Source organism: Musca vetustissima, unplaced genomic scaffold (genome assembly GCF_032173495.1).
Source record: "Musca vetustissima isolate MV318-11 ecotype Yass unplaced genomic scaffold, APGP_CSIRO_Mvet_v1 utg5860, whole genome shotgun sequence".
In the NCBI taxonomy this organism is placed as follows: Eukaryota; Metazoa; Arthropoda; class Insecta; order Diptera; family Muscidae; genus Musca; species Musca vetustissima.
This window is the reverse complement of record NW_026878953.1, coordinates 133,635-154,293: the sequence shown is the minus strand read 5'-3', so window position 1 is coordinate 154,293 and position 20,659 is coordinate 133,635. Positions and strand designations below refer to the sequence as shown.

Sequence of the window (20,659 nt, the reverse complement as noted above, 5' to 3'; positions counted from 1 at the left end):
AAAGAATATTTTTCTAAAGATCACAACAGATTCTATGTAGAATATACTCGTAGAGTCCACATAAAGCGTAGATTTTTAGAATATCTATGTAGGGACACAACAAGGCGTAAATTTTTAAAGAAGGTCTTCTGGATTTCTAGAATACGAAAATGTAGGCTTATTTAAGAAGTGTTTCATGACATTTATTAGAAGCACTTCCGGACTTATAAAATAATACATGTTGGACATCTATAAGATCACCTTCTGGACTTTTATATGAAGACATTGTGAACTTCTGTAAGAATAATTTGCGGACTTCTATAAGAAGACCTTGTGAACTTCTGTAAATGACATTTAGTACGTCTATAAGAGGACCAGATTCTATGTAGAATATTTTCGTAGAGTCCACAAGAAAGCGTAGATTTTTAGAATATTTATGTAGGAACCCCAACAAGGCGTACATTTTTAAAGATCTTCTGGATTTCTAGAATACGGAAAGGTAGGCTTATTTAAGAAGGCTTTCTTGACATTTATTAAAAGTCCTTCCGGACTTATAAAATAATATATTTTGGACATCTATAAGATGACCTTCTGGACTTTTATATGAAGCATTTGTGGACTTCTATAAGAGTATCTTGCTCACTTCTATAAGAAGGCCTTGTGAACTTCTGTAAATGACATTTAGGACGTCTATAAGAGGACCTTCTCGACTTTTATAAGAAGACATGGTGGACTTCTATAAGAAAGTATTCTGTAAATGACATTTAAAAATTCATTTTGGATTTCTTTATGATTTTTTTAAAGAATAATTTTGTAAATAACGCAACAAGGCGTAAGAATGCCTTAGGGCTTTATTAAGAAGATCTACTGAACAGTAATAAGAAAACCTCTTGAGCTATAAGAGTCCTCTTGAATTTCTATAAGATGGTTTTTGGATCTTTATGACTTATACAAGAAAACCTAATGGACTCCTAAAAGAAGTAGTTATAAAGGAGACCTCTTCAGCTATAATACGACCTTTGTGGACTTCTGTTTGCCGACTTTTTGTACTTCTTTATGACTTTTATATAGTCGACTTTTTGCACTTCTTTAATGAGACCTTTAGTACTTTTAAAGGAACACTTTTTGAACTTCTACAGACAGACCTTTGGACTTCTACGAAAATACTTTATTGGCTACTACAAGAAGATCTTACGGATATCTATATGAATACATTCTGAAAGAACACCTTGGGGACTTCGATAAGGAGGCCTCTTGAGCCATAAAATGGCCTGTTGAACTTCTATAAATCGACCTTTTGGACTTGTTTAAGTCAGCTATCTGGACGAAGGTTTTGTGGATTTCTCTATGAATGAATTTTGTTCTTTTCAAAGGCCATGACTTCTTGATGTTCTCCCACCCAAAATTTATTCCAGGCTACGACACTGGCAACAAATCACAAATATTAATATACAATAGAGTATAAAAATAGCTTTCAGATTATAATAACAATAACTATAAGCAGCAAAAAAATATAAAATATTTTTTAAAAGCCCTATTTTGTCTTGGTTTTTTTTTCTTTTTGCTGCCTCTTTTCACAGACAATGGCAATGAAAATGGATATTTCTTTTCAAATATCAACTATTTGTCCTAAGTAAACAAACATACATACATACATATACAAAAATATTTATACAATTCTACTCACTTTGCACATGACATAATCCCACCGAAAATTGTGACAGTTCGGGCATTTGTCGCAGTATCTCCTCCGTCACTAAATGAACACCTCGATGCTGGGGTCGTAGATTGATTTTGCGCTGAAACCACGCCGAACCGATTTGTAGACCGGAACCGGCATGCCCGTGACCGCCACCACCACCTGTACCGCCGCCCCCTCCGCCGCCACCGCCCCCGCCTCGATGATTCGACGAGGCCATGGTGCTGTTCGACGATGAACTGCGTATATTGCTGTTGCGACTGGCGCTCTGTTTAATATTCGTGGCAGTGCCGGAATGGCCTGCCGCTGTCGATGAACCGCTTTTGCCGTGAGGATTCGTGGTGATGCTGGTACTGTTACTGCGTTGTTTATGGCTACGGCTGCGTGTGCTTTTTGACGACGGCGGCGGCGCAGCGGCTGTTTGTCCTGGCAGATGATCAGCGGCGTCGACCGGGTTGTTTGTGGCGTAGGTGGTGGAAGTGGTGGCTGGGGTTGGGGCTAAGGCTGTGGCTGAAGCTGCTGCCGTTGCTGCCGCTGTTGATAATGGATTGCTGTTGGGGGCTGCGATGATAACCACCTCTGCTGGGTCTTGATATAAGAATAGCTCGGGACAAGGGTGCGATACGATTTGTTTACTACTTGATGCCGAGGGGGAGGAGAAGGACTCCAGGCGTTTTCGTTGTTGAAATGTCGGCTGTGTTGTTGTTGTTATGACGTTGATGTTGTTGTTGTTGGTATTGGTGTTGTTGTTTGTCGTTGATAATCCACTAACAGCGGCAGCAACAGTAGCGTTATGCCCGTATTTAGTTGTAGTCGTTGCGTTGTAGTTGTTCCTTCAGTTGTTGTTGTTGTTGCTGGTCTTCAGCGATAATTATGACCAACGAAAAGAAAAAAAGAAAACTGTAGGCCTGCACAACTGACGAAGTTCGCAACACCACTTCACTCCCTTTTGTTTGGACGTGTTTAACCAGCAATTAACTCGAACAAATTGCACAAAAAATGGTTCACTTTTGTTGTTGTTGTTTCGGTTCCTCAAACTTCAAATTACAACAATGGAAGCAACTTCCTAGGGTCCCTTTTTCCGTGTGTATGTGTGTGTAAAGGTGGGGAAATGGTAATGTAATTACATTCAAAGGTAGTAGTGCCTCGACACTCCGGCAACTCCCTAAATGCTACTTTTTTGCGGAATGCACGTTCGTTTCGTTTTTTTATAGGGAGAGAGGGTTCCTTTTTTTAAGTGGATTATTTTGTTGGTGAATAAAGGATTTTTCTCCAGTAGCTTCCTTTTTTTCTAGTTCTCTTCGGCTCAGTTCTGTTTCCAGTTGCCACAATTCACGTTTCTGTTTCTTTCGTCGCTTCCTGGCTTAGCCTGCCTTTATTTTCTCAAAATCATTGCTTTTCGATTTCTGTGCTGTTGCTGTTGTTGGTTTATTTTTTTCCTCGAAGTTGTTTTGTTCGCTTTCTGGGTTATTGCTGCTTTATCTTTCTTTTCGCAGTAACACCACTCTCAATTCTTGTGAAAATCTTTTGGGGAATCTGGCATAGGTTTCACCAGGAAACAAATACGCAGAACACCTGCAATAAAACAAGAAAAAACGGAGAACAAAAATGGGTTAAATAAAGTCAGATTATGCAGTTGTCCTGAAATAAATGCATACGGGGGAAAGAAATTTTTAAAGATGCAAGCAATAAATTTTGAAAATAAAAGAAAAAAACTGCTAAAAGAAATGGAGAAAATGATTTAAATTGCGATTACGTATAAGTAATGACATAAAGTATACGTGACGGAGTACCCCAAAAAGATTACTTGTACGCCAAGGGGTTCAACGAATTTCTTTTCAGTAAATAGAAGAAGCGTGGATTTTTTAAAAGAATATTTTTTCCAAGGACCACAAAAAGGCGAGGATTTTTAATAGAATATTTTTTCCAAGGACCACAGAAAAGCGAGGATTTTTTAACAAATATTTTTTCCAAGGACCACAGAAAAGCGAGGATTTTTTAACAAATATTTTTCCAAGACTAATACAAAGCGTAGCCATGAAACGAGACATGAATTTGGCTGCGGATTTATGGTCAACAGGAGAATAAAAGGCCTTGTCTCCAGATTCACTCCAGTAGATGAGCGAATTGCTACAATCCGCATAAAAGCGAATTTCTTCTACATCAGTCTTATTTGCGCCCATGCTCCGACCGAAGACAAAGATGAGCAGACCAAAGACATATTTTATGAGCGCCTAGAAACAGCATATGATCGCTGCCCTAGCCTTGACATTAAAATTCTGCTAGGAGATTTTAATGCAACAATCGAAAGGGAATATATCTTTCGCCCCACCGCACTATAGGTCAAACAGACCATTTTACTGGCCAAAAGTCGAATTTCACACATTGTCTTATCACTTCTTTTGAGTTACAATCGAGTAAGGAACACTTCAAAACAAATAAAAATTAATTTTGTTTTTGCATAATCACTTATACCATTATATGGCAAGCTGTCAAAGGTGGATTATTAAAATATCATAAAAAATTTATTAATTTGATATGTTACTTGTTAAGATTTAAAGTGGAAATAAAATAAAAGTATAACTATAAGTAAAGAATTAATAAGAAAGTATTCGATATCTTTTATCATAAAATGTATTTATACATATGTGTATGTGTAAAAATAGTATTAAAATAAGCATAACATTAGATTGATCGCAGAAATTTTTAAACTTTGAGGTTATGAAAGCATTAAATCCGTGGGCAACGTTTGGCAATTGAAATAAAAATTGATATTTGTTTATTGAACCGTCTTTAATCTAAATAACCTAATGTGGTTTTGCGGATTTGTGCGGGTTTTTTTAATTATTTCCATTTTTGTATGTTAAACCATTTACTGAAACGCGAATTAATTTGAATCTGAAATAACTGGAGTAGAGGTAAATCTTATATTTCGCCTCAACATTTTTTTAATTTAATTATTATGTCAGTTTTCATTAGATTTAAACATATTTCGAACTTATTGTTATGAAACAGCTAATTTAATATTGACGAAATATTCTTGGCTGTCCATGATTGCTACTGTGAAAAAGGTACAAATTCATGTACTTCCATTAGGGGTTCTTGGAGAAGATGCTGCTATAGGTTACATCACGCTCGTAAGAGCAACCGAAAGAATAACATCTAAGATATATTTACTAGAGCCTTGGATACATTAGATTCCTTTAATATCCTCTAATAATCAATTAGCTTAATCAAACGCATGTAACAGTAAAAACGTTAAAGCTTGAAATGATTAAAGTGTTAAAATGTCAAAATTCTCGAATCTCAAAACTAAATTTGACTGTTTCAGAGATTACAATTCATCAATAGAATCAAACTATTAACACTAGAACGCCGAAGGCGGTCATTTTGACTGCTTTCCAATTTCAAGTACAAAAGCAACTGTGCATTTAATGACACTTTTTTTTAAAATTTGGTGACTTTTTGTAGCTCATAGAATTACGTTTATTATAAAAAATTCGCCAAATTTTAAAAAAAAGTGTCATTAAATGCACAGTTGCTTTTGTACTTGAAATTGGAAAGCAGTCAAAATGACCGCCTTCGGCGTTCTAGTGTTAAATATGAAGACAGATCACATGATGAGAACATATTATATAAATATTCTTAATGACTTAGATTTAGAAAATGAAACGGACTTCATTTAAATAATATATGTAGTCACAGACGTATTAAAGTGGAGGGGTGTCCTTGGTGCTCGACACCGCCGGAATTGTTTTTGTTTACATTAACTTTTGTTATCCAACAGAAAAATTTTAATTTTTTCACAAACATCAAACATACCTAACCTTTTCGAAACGATGCATACGACCCTGCATGTGATGATATTCCATAATTTTATTTATTCACATTAATAAGAATATATATATAAATAAAATTTTATGAAATATATGAATTAAATTATTTTTGTCCCCAAAGAGTTAATAAATTAATGACTTAAAGGGTTAATTTCTAAAAAAAAATGTTCCATTATTCTTTCAGAAAGTTAAGAAAGCTATTCTGGTTGAAATACAATTATTTTTTTAAATTTTATGACTTTTGGCCACAAAAAATGCCACTTTGACCTATAGTGCACCGTTGGAAAATTCAGCCTTCACGAAGGAAGCTCCGACAACGGCATGAGGTTGATTGACTTCGAGGTAGCAAAAACATGGTAGTTAGCAGCACCAGATTTAAGCATCTTGATTTACACAAGGCCACCTTGATTTCTCCTGATCAAGCAACGAGAAATCAAATTGATCATGTTGTGATAGACGGAAGGCATTCATCCAATGTATTAGATGTTTGATCGATCCGAGGAGCGAATATCGATACGGACCACTACCTTGTAGCTGCCAAGGTTCGCATTTGGCTTAATGTTGCAGCAAAGATCTAACACAACACGGAAACTCGACTTCGAAAAGCTGCAAAAACAACAGTTAGCCGAGGTCTACTACGCTCAACTTACCCACTTGCTTGACGAAAGCACTTCTTGTCCCGATAATAGTATAGAAGCACAATTGCAAAGAATTGTCCACTCCCTACAAACTGCAGCAAAAGCAACACTTGGGTACCAAAAACCACCACCAAGAAATCCATTTTACGATCAGGAGTGTCGTAATGCTACTGATGTGAAAAACACAGCGTATAGGGCAACCCTGCATACAGTAGCAACACGTAACGTGATGGAGAATTATCCGAAGAAAAGGAAAGAGGAGAAAAGAAAAAAAGAAGAAAGAACAAGTAAATCGTGAACGTGAGCAAATCGAGATGTACAGGAGTCAGAATGAAGTCCGAAAATGTCACCAACGAGTAAAACACCAAACAGAAGACTTTGGTGCAGGCACATCCTCCTGTAGAGATGAAGAAGGAAACCTGGTGACAGATACAGACAGCGTGCTGAGGATCTGGAAGGAGCATTTTGAAAAACCCCAGAACCAATAATAAATATATGACGGTATAGAGTAGAGTGTATACCATCTAGCCAAGACGAGGTCAGAATAGCAATCAATCGGCTGAAGAATAATAAAGCAGCAGGTACCGATGGGTTACAAGCCGAACTATTCATGTCTGGTGGTCAGATGCTGGTAAGGAGCATTCACCAGCTGATTAGTTCAATTTGGCTGGAGGAATGCATGCTCAATGATTCGAACCTCAGCATCCTGTTTCCCGTGCACAAAAAAGGAGAAAGACAATATGTGCCAACTATGGAGGAAAAAGTTTCCTTCCCATCGCATATAAAGTGCTATCCAGCGTACTGTGTGAATGACTGAAGCCAATGGTCAGCGACATTATTGGACCATACCAATCCAGCTTCAGACCTGGCAAAACCACCATTGACCAGATTTTCACTCTGCGTCAAATCGTAGAAAAACCCCACGAAAAACACATCGACACATTCCATCAATTCGTCGACTATAAAGTCGCATTCGATAGCCCTATCCGTTCAGAGGTATTTAAAGCCATGTCTGCGTTCGGCATTCCTGCAAAATTAATTCGGCTATGCAGGACAACTTTAAGTGGCACAAGGTCAGCTGTTAAAGTCGGATAGGAACTTTCCGACTTTAACAGTTCTTCAATACCGAACGAGGATACAGACAAGGTGACAGTTGGTCGTGTGACCTGTTTAGCATCCTGCTGGAAAAGGTCATACGAGACGCAAAGGTGAACAGAAATGACACTCTGTACACCAAACAACACATGTTACTCGCCTACGCCGATGACAACGATGTAATGGGTCGAACATTGCGAGCGGTAACAGCCACCAAAATGAAAAGGAGTCGGCCAAAGTGGGTCTGGCAGTAAACGGCGAGAAGACCAAGCTGATGGTATCAACGCGCAAGACGTATAGTAGACTCGGACCAACTGTGGAACTTGAGAACTACAGCTTCGAGGTAGTCAAAGATTTTATATACTTTGGTACCGCCATAAATAAAACAAATGACATCAGTTTTGAAATTCGGAGAAGGATTGTGATGGCCAACAGGTGCTACTATGGTCTAAGTAAGCAGTTTAGAAACAAGGCCACCTCCCGCCAGACCAAACGCACACTCTACAAGACGCTAATACTACCCGTGCTGTTATGTGGATCTGAAGCATGGGTACTTGCGCGAGCAGTTGAGGCAGTTCTTGGGGTGTTTGAAAGAAAAATTCTCCGAAAGATATACGGGCCGATCTGCGTCGGTGACGGTGAATATCGGCGTCGAATGAACCACGAGCTTTACAATTTATACGCGGACATCGACATTGTCAGTCGTATTGAACAGCAGCGACTACGGTGGCTAGGCCATGAATGAATGAGAATGCCCCTGCTCAAGTCATATAAAAGCGAGCCTACTGATGGTTCCCGTAGAAGGGGAAAGCCACGAATTAGATGGAAAGACCAAGTAGAAAACAACATCTTGGAACGCGGTTTTCCAAATTGGTGGATTTGCGCACAAGACCGACGCGCTTGGAAGTCTTTTTTAAGCTCGACTTATTGAACAACTCTTCTGTAACTAAGTAAGTAATACAAAGCGTAAATTAAAAAAAAAATATTTTTCTAAGACTAATACAAGGCGTAGATTTTGTAAAGAATGTTTTTTCAGGCACTTATACAAGGTGTGGATTTTTAAAGAATATTTTTCATGGACTCATACAAGGCGTGGATTTTTAAAGAATATAATTTTAGGGACTCATACAGGGCGTGGATTTTTAAAGAATATTTTTTTAGTGACTCATACAGGGCGTGGATTTTTAAAGAATAGTTTTTCAGGGACTAATACGTTTTGAGGATATCGAATAATATTTTTTTCAATTGTCTAAATCCCCCTCCATGGTTCATATTCATAACAACCATTATACGAAGAAATCAATAAGCAGAAAATCCACTCCACACATATTGCAAAGATCGCACACTCCCACACAAACATACTCATATTCAAATAAAAATAATAATAATAATAATTTAATGACATTTATAATTTAATGAACATCTAAACGACATCGCCTTTAAAATTTATAAAATAAAACAAAAACAGCAACAAATATCCGAACTGAAATCCATTACGCAAATTGCCAATGTGCCAATGAAGACTAAAACAAAAACAAAACGACAACAACAACACCAACAAGAAGCAAATAGCAAAAGAATTGAGTCAACAGAAGAACAAACAAATAAAAGGAAACCAAAGTTCGCCAACATTTTTTTTTCCAAGTTGAAGTCAATTCTTCGACACGAGGAGCCAAATGCAATCAGTGAGTGAGTGAACGAAACAAACGAGCGTGCCTTTGGCACACACACGCTCACTTCCATGCATACATCTATACAAATGCATGTTTATACACACAACACAGACACCTAGACATATTTTAGAAAAAAAAAACAGGAACTGCAATGAACGTCACATAGTCAAAGAACTGTGACGTACATAGTGAGGAACCTAACAGTGATTCGAAAACCAGATACTATAAATTTTATTATATTTTTAAAAAGTCGTGGTAATCTTAAAATATTATTTTTTTGAAAACATCCACGCCTTGTTGTGGTCCTTGAAAAAAAATCCACGCCTTGCTGTAGGCGTGGATTCTGCAAAAAATATTTTTTCTATTCTGAGCATAGCGGCTGCAGATGAAAGGAAGAAGGCGATGGAGTCCCTTACCCTAGAAGGTAAGCCAGGCAGAGCCTCCGCGCCTCGACCCAACTTCAGTTGGAGATAAACAATCAACTAACTAATATTGACATGTTCGCAGAGGCTATCGATGAAATGAATTCGAATGTAAATATCCGGGAAATGCTGTATATATATGACTTTATTGAAAGTTTGGTGAGGGACGAACCCGATGAAGTGAATGACGATCCGATGGTTCGGGATCGGTGGATGAAGATTTTGGAGAAGAAATCCAATGTGGCAAGAGGTTTTATGCCAGCTCAAGAACAAATTGACAGCCTTCAAACCGCATTGGAGAAGATAAGCGGTGACGTGGCAGAGCTACGGTCAAGAAATGAGGAGCTAGATGTTGCTCTAAAAATATCGGAAGGCGCCAATGCTTGCCTTAAAGAAAGGTTGCAGGCAAGGTATAAAGAGGTTAGAGATATATGCCTCGAATTGTACTATCAAGTTCGCAAGGTTAAACGTGAATTGGTGGCGACTGCAAAGAAAGCCCAGGCAGCAGAATGAACTTTTGAATGAACTGGATCCATAAGCCGAGTTTAGAAAAGATTTCAAGGCGCGTCGGTCTTTTGCGCAGTTTTTATAATTTGAAAGACCATTTTCGGCAATGTTGTCTTCGACTTGGTCTGTCAATCGTATTCGTGGCCTTTCCCTTCTGCGTGAACCATCAGCTGGTTCGCTGTTATATGCCTTCTGGGCTGGGGCAGTTTGGTTTGGCGGGAGGTGGCCTTGCCTTTGATCACTATACTTCTCCGAATTTCAAAACTGATGGCATTCGTTTTATTTATGGCGGTACCAAGGTATATAAAATCTTTGACTACCTCGAAGCTGTAGTTCTCAAGTTCCACAGTTGGTCCGAGTCTACTGGACGTCTTGTGCGTTGATACCATCAGTTTGGTCTTCTTTTACGTAGATGTCGACGTAGGCGAGTAACATATGTTGTTTGGTGTACAGAGTGCCATTTCTGTTCACCTTTGCCTTTCTCCAGCAGGATTTTAAAAAGGACACACGACCAACTGTCACCTTGTCTGAATCCTCGTTCGGTATTAAAGTGCTCCGAGAGGTCCTTTCCGACTTTAACTGCTGACCTTGTGCCGCTTAAAGTTATCCTGCATAGCCGTATTAATTTTGCAGGAATGCCGAACGTAGACATGGCTTTAAACACCTCTGAACTAATAGGTGGAATGTGTCGATGTGTTTTTCGTGGGTGCAGAGTAAAAATCTGGACAATGGTGGATTTGCCAGGGCTGAAGCCGCATTGGTATGGCCCAATAATGTCATAGACCATTGGCATCAGTCCTTCACACAGTACGCTGGATAGCACTTTATTGCTCTATAGTTGACACATATCGTTTTGTCTCCTTTTTTGTGCACGGGACACAGGATGCTGAGGTTCCAATCATTGGGCATGCATTATTCTAGCCAAATTGTACTAATCAGCTGGTGCATGCTCCTTACCAGCATCTGACCACCAGTCTTGAATAGTTCGGCTTGTAACCCATCGGCACCTGCTGCTTTATTATTCTTCAGTCGATTGATTGCTATTCTGACTTCATCCTGGTATACACTCTACACCGTCATCTATTATTGGTTCTGGGGTATCCACTTCATTGCTACTATTTGATATCAGAAGTTTTTCAGAAAGCTCCTTCCAGATCCTTAGCACGCTGTCTGTATCTGCCACCAGGTTTTTTCTTTATCTCTACAGGAGGATGTGCCTGCACCAAAGCCTTCCCAATCATTGGAACCTTAGCATCCTGTGCCCCGTGCACAAAAAAGGAGACAAAACGATATGTGTCAACTATAGAGCAATAAAGTGCTATCCAGCGTACTGTGTGAAGGACTGATGCCAATGGTCTATGACATTATTGGGCCATACCAATGCGGCTTCAGCCCTGGCAAATCCACCATTGTCCAGATTTTTACTCTGCACCCACGAAAAGCACATCGACACATTCCACCTATTAGTTCAGAGGTGTTTAAAGCCATGTCTACGTTCGGCATTCCTGCAAAATTAATACGGCTATGCAGGATAACTTTAAGCGGCACAAGGTCAGCAGTTAAAGTCGGAAAGGACCTCTCGGAGCACTTACGAAAGGCAAAGGTGAACAGAAATGGCACTCTGTACACCAAACAACACATGTTACTCGCCTACGCCGATGACATCGACATAATGGGTCGAACACTGAGAAGGAATCTGCCAAAGCATTACGACACTCCTGATCGTAATGCTACTGATTTCTTGATGGTGGTCCTTGGTACCCAAGTGTTGCTTTTGCTGCAGTTTGTAAGGAGTGGGCAATTCTCTGCCATTGTGCTTCTATATTATTATCGGGACCCAGGCAGCAGAAAAATAAGGGGAAGAAGAGAAAAGGAAGCTTTGAATGAACTGGATCTTTTGGAGAAGACCCAGGCAGCAGAAAATTAGGGGAAGAAGAGAAATGGAAGCTTTGAATGAACCTGATCTTTTGGAGAAGACCCGTCGATCAACAGAGGCCGAACGAGACAAGATGGTCAAGCAAGTGGTCGCCAATGTCGCAGACATTATGGCAGCGAACAACACTGCGAAATCCTGTGTAGTGCAAATAAAGAAGCTGTCTGAAGAGTTGGCACATTCGGAAAATCATTCATTCGACCATTCAAATGAAGATTTTGATGGTAATAAGGAAGTCGAAGGAATTGAGCAACCAAAAAAGCTGTAAGTTTTCCTAATGGCATGAAGTCTTTTGACAGCAGCGGAAATACGCTGCAAATTAAAATCGCCGATATGATTAGGCTGGCAGCAAATGGAGCAGCCTGAGAGATGATGGCGCAGGGCAAAGATGCGGACAAACCACTTGGAAACCGAAGAACCGAGAAACTGAGGATGACTATGGCTAATGGTTCAGGCTGGAAGAAGAAGCCAGCAGACAAAAGTAGAGGTGCCAACATGAGAAGCTGGTTGGAAAGATGGCGGGGGTACCTGGATGCTTTGTGATTAAATTACTTATATTTTGTAATGTTTATATTTTGGAATATAAAAACATAAAAAATATATTTTTTTAAAATCCAGGCCTTGTGATAATATCAAACAATATTTTTTAAAAGTTGTGGTCCTTGAAAAAATATTCATTGATAAATTCACGCCTTGTGGTAGTCTGAAAAGTATTTTTTTTAATTCCCTTGTTATGGACCTTAATATTTTTTTAATCATTTGATTTTGGATTTTTTTTATTTCGTAACACTGTGCTGCAGCAACTGCACTACTTCCGTTTTTCCCATCGAAATTTACAAAATAACACGAAATAGTTCCTTTAACGTACCGCAACGTTCATCGTTCCATGTATTGTTTCGTTGATGATTATAAATGAACATATTGGTGTTGTTTCTGCTGCTGGCACTGGGTGACTTGCCTGGTGATTGGTGGTGGTGGTGACTAAGACACAATGACAATTTGCGATCTACGTAAATATCTTAAGACCCTTATAAGCTTTGACTTAAGGCAACAAAATTACAAGAACTACAAAATGACGACAACAACACCGACAGCAACAACAATTGGGAATCAACGTCAGTGTCTGTCTAACTGTCGGAACGACGAGCTAACGAATAAATCCACTTGTAAGAACTTGAATATTCACTAATCGCTACAATAACCTTTTGCGCTTTGTCTTGCCATTCTTTAGTTCGTTTAATTCTTTTAGAGGAGATTTGTTTACTTTTTTGTATTTATTTTTATTGTATTTTTTAATTGACAACTGTGCAATTATGTCGATGAGTTGGAAACGATTACAGGATATGTTGGCAATAACAGGAGAAGAGTAGGAAAATATGTAAATATTTTTGGAATTATTAAAAAAAACACACACACACGCAAATATGTAATGGGTAACAGCATCAGAGATGGGAACTAGGAATCTACAACATTGAAGAACAGTTTCAGTTCCGAGTCCTAAACAGACCACTCCACTCAAGTTGAAGGCATTTACAGTAAAAAAAAATATATTTTTTTTAATCCCAACAAAACAATAAATTTGCGAAGGTGCCATAGGTGTGACACATCCTGTATGTTAAATTTCCAACGGACAAACAAGAAGTCAGGCAAATTAGTAAAACATTTAGCACAGCTATTAGAAATCCTCTACAAATAGTTTTGGTAGTTGTTGTTGTTCTTGTTTTTTTTCATTTCCATTTTGATTTTTTTCTTTGCAAAAAAATTCTGAACTGAAAGTTATTGAAAAACACAAAATTGTCGCAACGAATAAAATACGAAAAAAATCACTTTAGACACACATTGCCTTCTCTTGGTGTATGGCAGTGTGATATGATTGCCAAAGGAATTTGTATCCTTATATACACACACAAACACGCACATAGAGAAAATATCATACAAACAAATAAATGTGTATGTATGAACTTCCTACACATAAAGGAAAACAACTACAACAACCAAATAATCTAAGGCATGGATTTTTTAAAGAATATTTTTTTAAAGAGTTTTTTGGTCTTTGGTTGGTCTTTAAAAAAATAATCTTTAAAAAATCCACGCCTTTTTGTGGTTCTCAAAAAATAATCTTTAAAAAATCCACGCCTTTTTGTGGTTCTCAAAAAATAATCTTTAAAAAATCCACGCCTTTTTTTAATATGCAAACAGTGGTCGGTGAAAAAAATCCACGCCTTGTTGTTCTGGACCTTGACATTTTTTTTTTTTTTTTTGTCCCTAAAAATATTTTTTAAAAATATATTCTTTAAAAAATGATTATTTTTTTATAATCTCCGACATTACCACCTGCCACCTAAAAAAATGTAGGTCATTTTCAAATCAATATTCAAAACGATGAATCAATCTCAACAATTAAAACTGTAATAATCCATTTAGTTCATTTGACCAATTCAGTACTTCACCCGTATGCCGCCGCCATCCATCTACAACAACAACACTAACAAAGCTAAATATGGCAAACAAAAATCCTCTTTAATATTTCATAAACAGCAAATTGGCGCTTTTGACCCGAATCAGGTTATTCAAATAACCCTTTGTGTCGATAATATATCGATGCGATGCTATGCTGTGATGACCTCTATGCCTCTGCCAAAAAAATATGGATGTTCATGCAAATGTGTTTTTTAACAAAGAAATATGTTTTTGTGTTCATTTAATACTATGGAAGGTAACATATTAAACGGAGCTTGTTGTTAAAAAATATTTTTAGACCTTTATAACAATTAAATTTTTTTAAGAATGTTTCAGTCGTGATGATTTTAAACAAATTTTTAGATGTCAATCCAAGGCACCAGGTTGGATTTTTTAAAAAAATATATTTTTTGCAATGTCCTCTTGACTATAAACTTTCCAAGGATTATCCGATCCACAATCTCTCGGATTTTTTTAAAGTACATCTCGTTTTTGTTTTCAAAATCTTCACCCAAAAATAGTTTGTGCATTTATTTATGGCAAATCCATACTGAACTGTTTAACTAGCACACAGAGCGTACTTTGCCCTTTTTACTTGCCGCTGTAGTTGTTGTAATTTCGGTTTGAAAAAATAGGAAAAAAACAACATCCACAACAACAACAAAAAACTACTATTGAGAGTGTGCATCACATTTCAAACCATTTTCGTTAACATTATTCACAATTTACATTTAACCCAAAAGCATTCGAGCATTATCAGGGAGTGGATTCACCACACACAGACTCACACACACCCCAAACTCATACATCAGAAATCCGAACAGCCAAAACAAACAATCAGACTCATAAAGTCCTCGTTTCTGCTCTCTCGTCATTTAAACCAAATCATCCTTGCGCGCCAACAATTTTTTGCCAAAACCAACAGAAGAGCAAAAAAAAAAGACAACAACAAAATAGGAAATCAAATAAAAATTTTATTCAGCTGAAATCTTGTTTGTGTGTGTGTCAGTCAGTATTTTGATAAAAGGATATTAAATCGAGCAATAAAAAATAAAGTTCGAAATGGAGAGCAAGCAACACAAGCGATGATTCTTTTAAAGGACAATTTTAAGGACCACAACAAGGAGTGTTTTTAGCTTTGTGTTTTTAGCTTTGTGCAGCCCCAAGAGTTTGTAACGCCGCGAAATATTGGTCCTAGACCCACCGATCTCGACTAGCTGAGTCGATCTAGACATGTGTGTCCGTCCGTCCGTTTGTCCATTATAATTTGTAAACACGATACATCTTCACGAAAATTTGCATGTAGAATGGGTTCTGGCCAATGAAGACCCCTATTTTGGAGAAGATCGGTTAATATTTAGTGGATGAAATGGACCAAAAACTGTATTTTTGTCGTTTTTTCTGGTCGCAATTGTAGCCCGAACATCGCGAAATTTTACATGGAGAAGGGGGTCGGGCCAAGGATCAAGCATGCCTGTTTTGATAAAGATTGGTCAATATTTAGCGGGTCAAATGGACCATGACTTTTGTGAGAAAAATGACAAAATTTGTATTCATTGGCGTATATATTTACTCCCGAGAAGTTGATAGCATATCCAAGAGGAGTTCTTGACCTTTACATTGATGACAATTATATTGTCGTATGTGCTCGGATGTGGGAGTTACACTTAAATATTTACGGGAGCTTAAACGTTCAGACATTATTTATTAACCCATTACTCCACTAGAGGGAGGAAATATAGCGCTGATCGCTTTGAAATTTTCCATGAGGATCCCGGCATGGTCAAGGACAACGCCTATAATTTTCAATTATGATCAGATAATAATTTTGGGATGAATTTGACCGAAAACTTAATTTGTTTATGTTTTTTTTCGAGTCGATTGAAAGCCGAACATCACACGGTGAAGAAAATCTGGACAAGTAATTAAAAGGGGTGAACTGAATATTAGTAATATTTGTTAACCTCTAGTCGGTCAAGAGGGTGCAAATACCCCGAAATATTGCCCAAGCTCAGAATGTAGAACCAATAATGTTCGATTTTCGTGGAAGTTGTGTAGGGTGTCATATGGTCGCCCCCGTCCGACTATACTGCTCCGCTCACTGGTTTTTAAATATTTCTTCAAAAGCCACAACATGGTGTTGGTTTTTTCTTAAAGTAGTCTTTCAAGGTCCACAACAATGCGTGGTTTTTTTTTAAATTTTTTTCAAAGGTCATAGCTAGGTATAGATTTTTTAACTAATTTTATCAGGGGTCATACCAAGGCGTAGATTTTTTACAAATATTTTTCAAGGGCCATAACAAGTTGTGTATTTAAAAAAAAATATTCAGTTCTAAGACAAAAATAAAGAATATAGAATACATATAGAAAAAATATATTCCTTTTAAAGACAAAACATAGAATCGCGTCGATTAAAAAAAATATATATTCTTTTCTAATACAATAATTTACTGCCTCAATTTCACTCGTTTCAACATCTTTATTTGATCCTTCATTTCTCATCTCTTGATAATCTTGAGGAAAGGGTTTCACACAGATCTTCCCTTCTGCACACATTATACATTCAATCGGGTCACTAATTTTCTTTAAATAAATTGCACGTGCCGTTTTCTTCTTTACAATTTCTTTCAAGCAGCTGAAATTAGCACGGCCATATTTATTATGCCATTTTATTGCCTCCTCGTTAGCTCTTGAAACTTTATAGCATTTATTTTGGTTTCTACATCTGCCTTTATATATCGACGCCTCCGAACCATATGCTAAGTCTGAAAAGTGAGTGTTTCAATAGAAGCTTTCAAATTATGGAAGTTTCTTTAATCGTACGTGCAATGCTAAGTACATTTTTGCTTATAACATTGGTTTGGATTGGCCGATGATTACCAAAATTTCAGTGAATTTAAATTAGGGACCGTAGTATCTAAAAACGTGAAGAACTTTAAAACATGCTAAGTCGACTTAGCATACTATGGTTCGGAGCCATCGATATGTACAAAGCATTCTTTTTAATCGCGGTTATTACAAACTTGCGTTGGTCATCCCAAATCGTGACCGAATTCTTCTCAAATATTACTCTTGCGCCATTGTCTGTTGCTTTAGACACCGATATCAAATTATGAGAAATGGAAGTAACGTGCAGGACATTCTTTAATGTTACGTTTATGGTTCCTAGAAATACGTCTTCACGACCCAAAACCTCTTCACATTCTTTATATGTTTTAAATAACTCATGCACACAGCAGAAATGACTAGTCGCTCCACTATCAATGCACCAATCATTTTTACCAATATTCTCATTTTTCCTATTGGCTCCCATTAACCGTGTCGTAGGGCAGGAACTTCTTTCATCTTTCTTTGGTTCCGTACACTTAGCTGCAAAATGTCCTGACTTACCACAGTTATAACATTTCTTGACAAATTCCTTCTTATCTGCCTTCTTCTGCTCTTCTCTTGTTTTCATAAACGTTTCACCTCCTTGGTTATCATTTGCACATTTTTCTGCTTCAATTTTTCTTGCTCCTTCTTCCAATAATTTCACCTTTAAGCTACTGAATGTAGGCAGCTTGTCGCGAGTCTCTACAAACAAATTTTTCATAACTCGTTGGCAAACTTGATAGCAAAATTATAACCAAAATCTCGTCCGGCAACCTCAACTTTATTCACATTCTTACAAATTGTACTAAATTCATTTAGATGATCCACCATCTTACCTCCGACTTGCAGCTTCAATGAGAGAAGTTTCTTGAACAACATTATCTTCCTTGCAGGCCCCTTTGGTTGATGAGTCGCTTTCAACATCATCCATGCCCGCTCCGCTAATTTGCAATCTTTTATATGATGAATTTTATTTTTCCCTTCTCATGAAGCAATATCAATGCCAATGCCTTTTCATCCTTAATTTCAAAAACGGCCGATCCTGCGGCTTCGGGTTTTATCTCTCGTCCACATGTATATCCAATTTCATCCAATTTCCATTCCAATTTCTCGGTTTGCAAATTCATTTTATCTTGATTTCACACGTTTTTCGGGGTTTTTCCAATTTCTTCCTCTATTGTCAAGTCACACAGAATTTTTTTTCAAGCCTGCCTGGGGCCATAACCTATTGAGAATTTCATGGTATTTCCATCATGTGGAAGTGAAGAACACATATAAACTTCTGACAAGATATTTAGGCGTAATTTTTTTTATAAAAATTTTTTAAGGACCAAAACTAGGACTGGGTTTTTAAAATCTATTTTTTAAGGACAAGGCTTGACCTGGATTTTTAAAATCTATTTTTAAAGGACAAAGCTTGATTTTGGTTTCTAAAATATAGTTTTTTGGGACCAAAACGTGGATTTTTTTATCAATATGGTATTTCACAATTATCCCAAAAATATATCCTCACATAACCAAAATACCCTCAAAAAGTCATTTTTTGGAATTTGAGATGGGGCTATGCTATAGAGTGGTGGGGAGTCATTGAACCCATAAATGCCTGCCTTAATTCACCGTTCCACTTTTGTCCATCTTCAACCATTCATTCATACCACAAACGTTTATGTTTCTATACAACAACACAGCAAAGCAGAATCATTTGTCGTGTTATAAAATTGAGTTAAATTAAAAGGAACGAAAAAGAAAAAAAAACTTAAATAAATAAAAACCACAACAACGACGACAAAGAAACCAACAGGAACAACAAAAAACGGAAACTAAAACGTGTACGCGGACACTATGGTGCGGTCATTTTTTGTTTTGCGGAATTTTCGTGAGCAATAACAAAAAAGGGCAAACCAGTAAAAATGTCAATGGAATTTACATATTGCTGGCTATTGGTGTTCCTGCTTCTGGCCCGGTGGCTTCTGTTACTTTGGAACGTCATGTTTGTCTCTTTACAAAATAACAGCAGCATAACGGGGAACCATCATCACAACACGACGACGGCTACGGCCGGTCACAGCCAGTAATATGAACGGTTGATGGATGGGCCTACCAACCCAACCTTAAAATGTGTCGATATTTTAAATATTTAATAAAACATTCGAATCATGCCTATTCATGGCAGAAACAGAAGAGGTAATGGTGAAGGCATAATAAGCGGTACACAATTTTCTCAACAGTGGGACAAAAAACATCCGCAAATTGAGGGAACTTGATTTTTTTTAAATCCACGCCTTGTGCTGGACTATTACAAATATTCTTTCAAAAATTCAGGCATTGATATTGGACAACCTCAAGGCTGTAGTTCTCAAGTTCCACAGTTGGTCCGAGTCTACTGGACGTCTTGCGCGTTGATACCATCGGCATCGCCAGACCCACTTTGGCAGACTCCTTCTCAATTTGTTCAAAGGTGGCTGTAACCGCTCTCAATGTTCGACCCATTATGTCGATGTCATCGGCGTAGTCGAGTAACTTTGTTGTACAAAGTGTCATTTCTGTTCACCTTTGCCTCTCGTATGACCTTTTCCAGCATGATGTTAAAAAGGTCACACGACAATCTGTCACCTTGTCTGAATCCTCGTTCGGTATTGAAGGGCGCCGATAGGTCCTTTCTGACTTTAACTGCTAACCTTCTGCCAGTTAAAGTAATCCTGCATAGCCGTATTAATTTTGCCGGAATGCCGAACGGCTGTCGAATGCGGCTTTATAGTCGACGAATAGGTAGAATGTGTCTATGTGTTTTTCATTTTTTTCCAGGATTTGGCGCAGAGTGAAAATCTGGTCAATGGTGGACTTGCCAGGTCTGAAGCCGCATTAATATGGTCCAAAAATGTCGTTGACCATTGGCTTCAATCGTTTACACAGCACACTGGATAGCACTTTATATGCGATGGTAAGGAGACTTATTCCTCTATAGTTATCACATATCGTCTTGTCTCCTTTTTTGTGCACGGGACACAGGATGCTGAGGTTCCAATTGGGTATGCATTCCTCTAGCCAAATTGTACTAATCCCAGCATCTGACCACCAGTCTTGAATAGTTCGGCTTGTAAACCATCGGCACCTGTTGCTTTATTATTCTTCAGCCGATTGATTGCTATTCTGACCTCATATTGGCTACGTGGTATGCAGTCTACTCTATACCGTCATCTATTGTTGATTCTGGGATACCGTCTTCACCACTACTATTTGAAACCAGAAGTTTTTCAAAATGCTCCTTCCAGATCCTCAGCACGCTGTCTGTATCTGTCACCAGGTTTCCTTCTTCATCTCTACAGGAGGATGTGCCTGCATCAAAACCTTCGGTTTGTTGTTATACTCGTTGGTAAATTTTTCGGACTTCATTCTGACTCCTGTACATCTCGATTTGCTTACGCTCACGTTTTTCTTGTTCTTTCTTCTTTTTCTGTTGTGGCCTTTAAAAACATTTTTTTAAAAATCCGAGCCTTGCTATGACCCTTAAAAAACATTCTCACCCCACTGTCCGAAACAAAAAAA

The 20,659-nt window shown here is 37.8% G+C and overlaps 1 protein-coding gene and 1 long non-coding RNA gene across 2 annotated transcripts in view; both read right to left on the bottom strand.

The window, feature by feature from the left end:
- Window positions 1-2,077, bottom strand: part of LOC133323746 (UPF0047 protein YjbQ) — a 37,032-nt gene extending 34,955 nt beyond the window's left edge. The window contains exon 1 of the mRNA XM_061532668.1: window positions 1,667-2,077. Coding sequence (XP_061388652.1) covers window positions 1,667-1,898 — 232 coding nt within the window. The 5' untranslated portion in view covers window positions 1,899-2,077. The remainder of the gene's footprint in view (window positions 1-1,666) is intronic.
- Window positions 2,078-3,132: 1,055 nt separating this feature from the next.
- LOC133323752 (uncharacterized) overlaps window positions 3,133-20,659 on the bottom strand; it is a 34,812-nt gene continuing 17,285 nt past the window's right edge. Inside the window, exon 2 of the long non-coding RNA XR_009754095.1 lies at window positions 3,133-3,253. This is a non-coding gene — a long non-coding RNA (uncharacterized LOC133323752). The remainder of the gene's footprint in view (window positions 3,254-20,659) is intronic.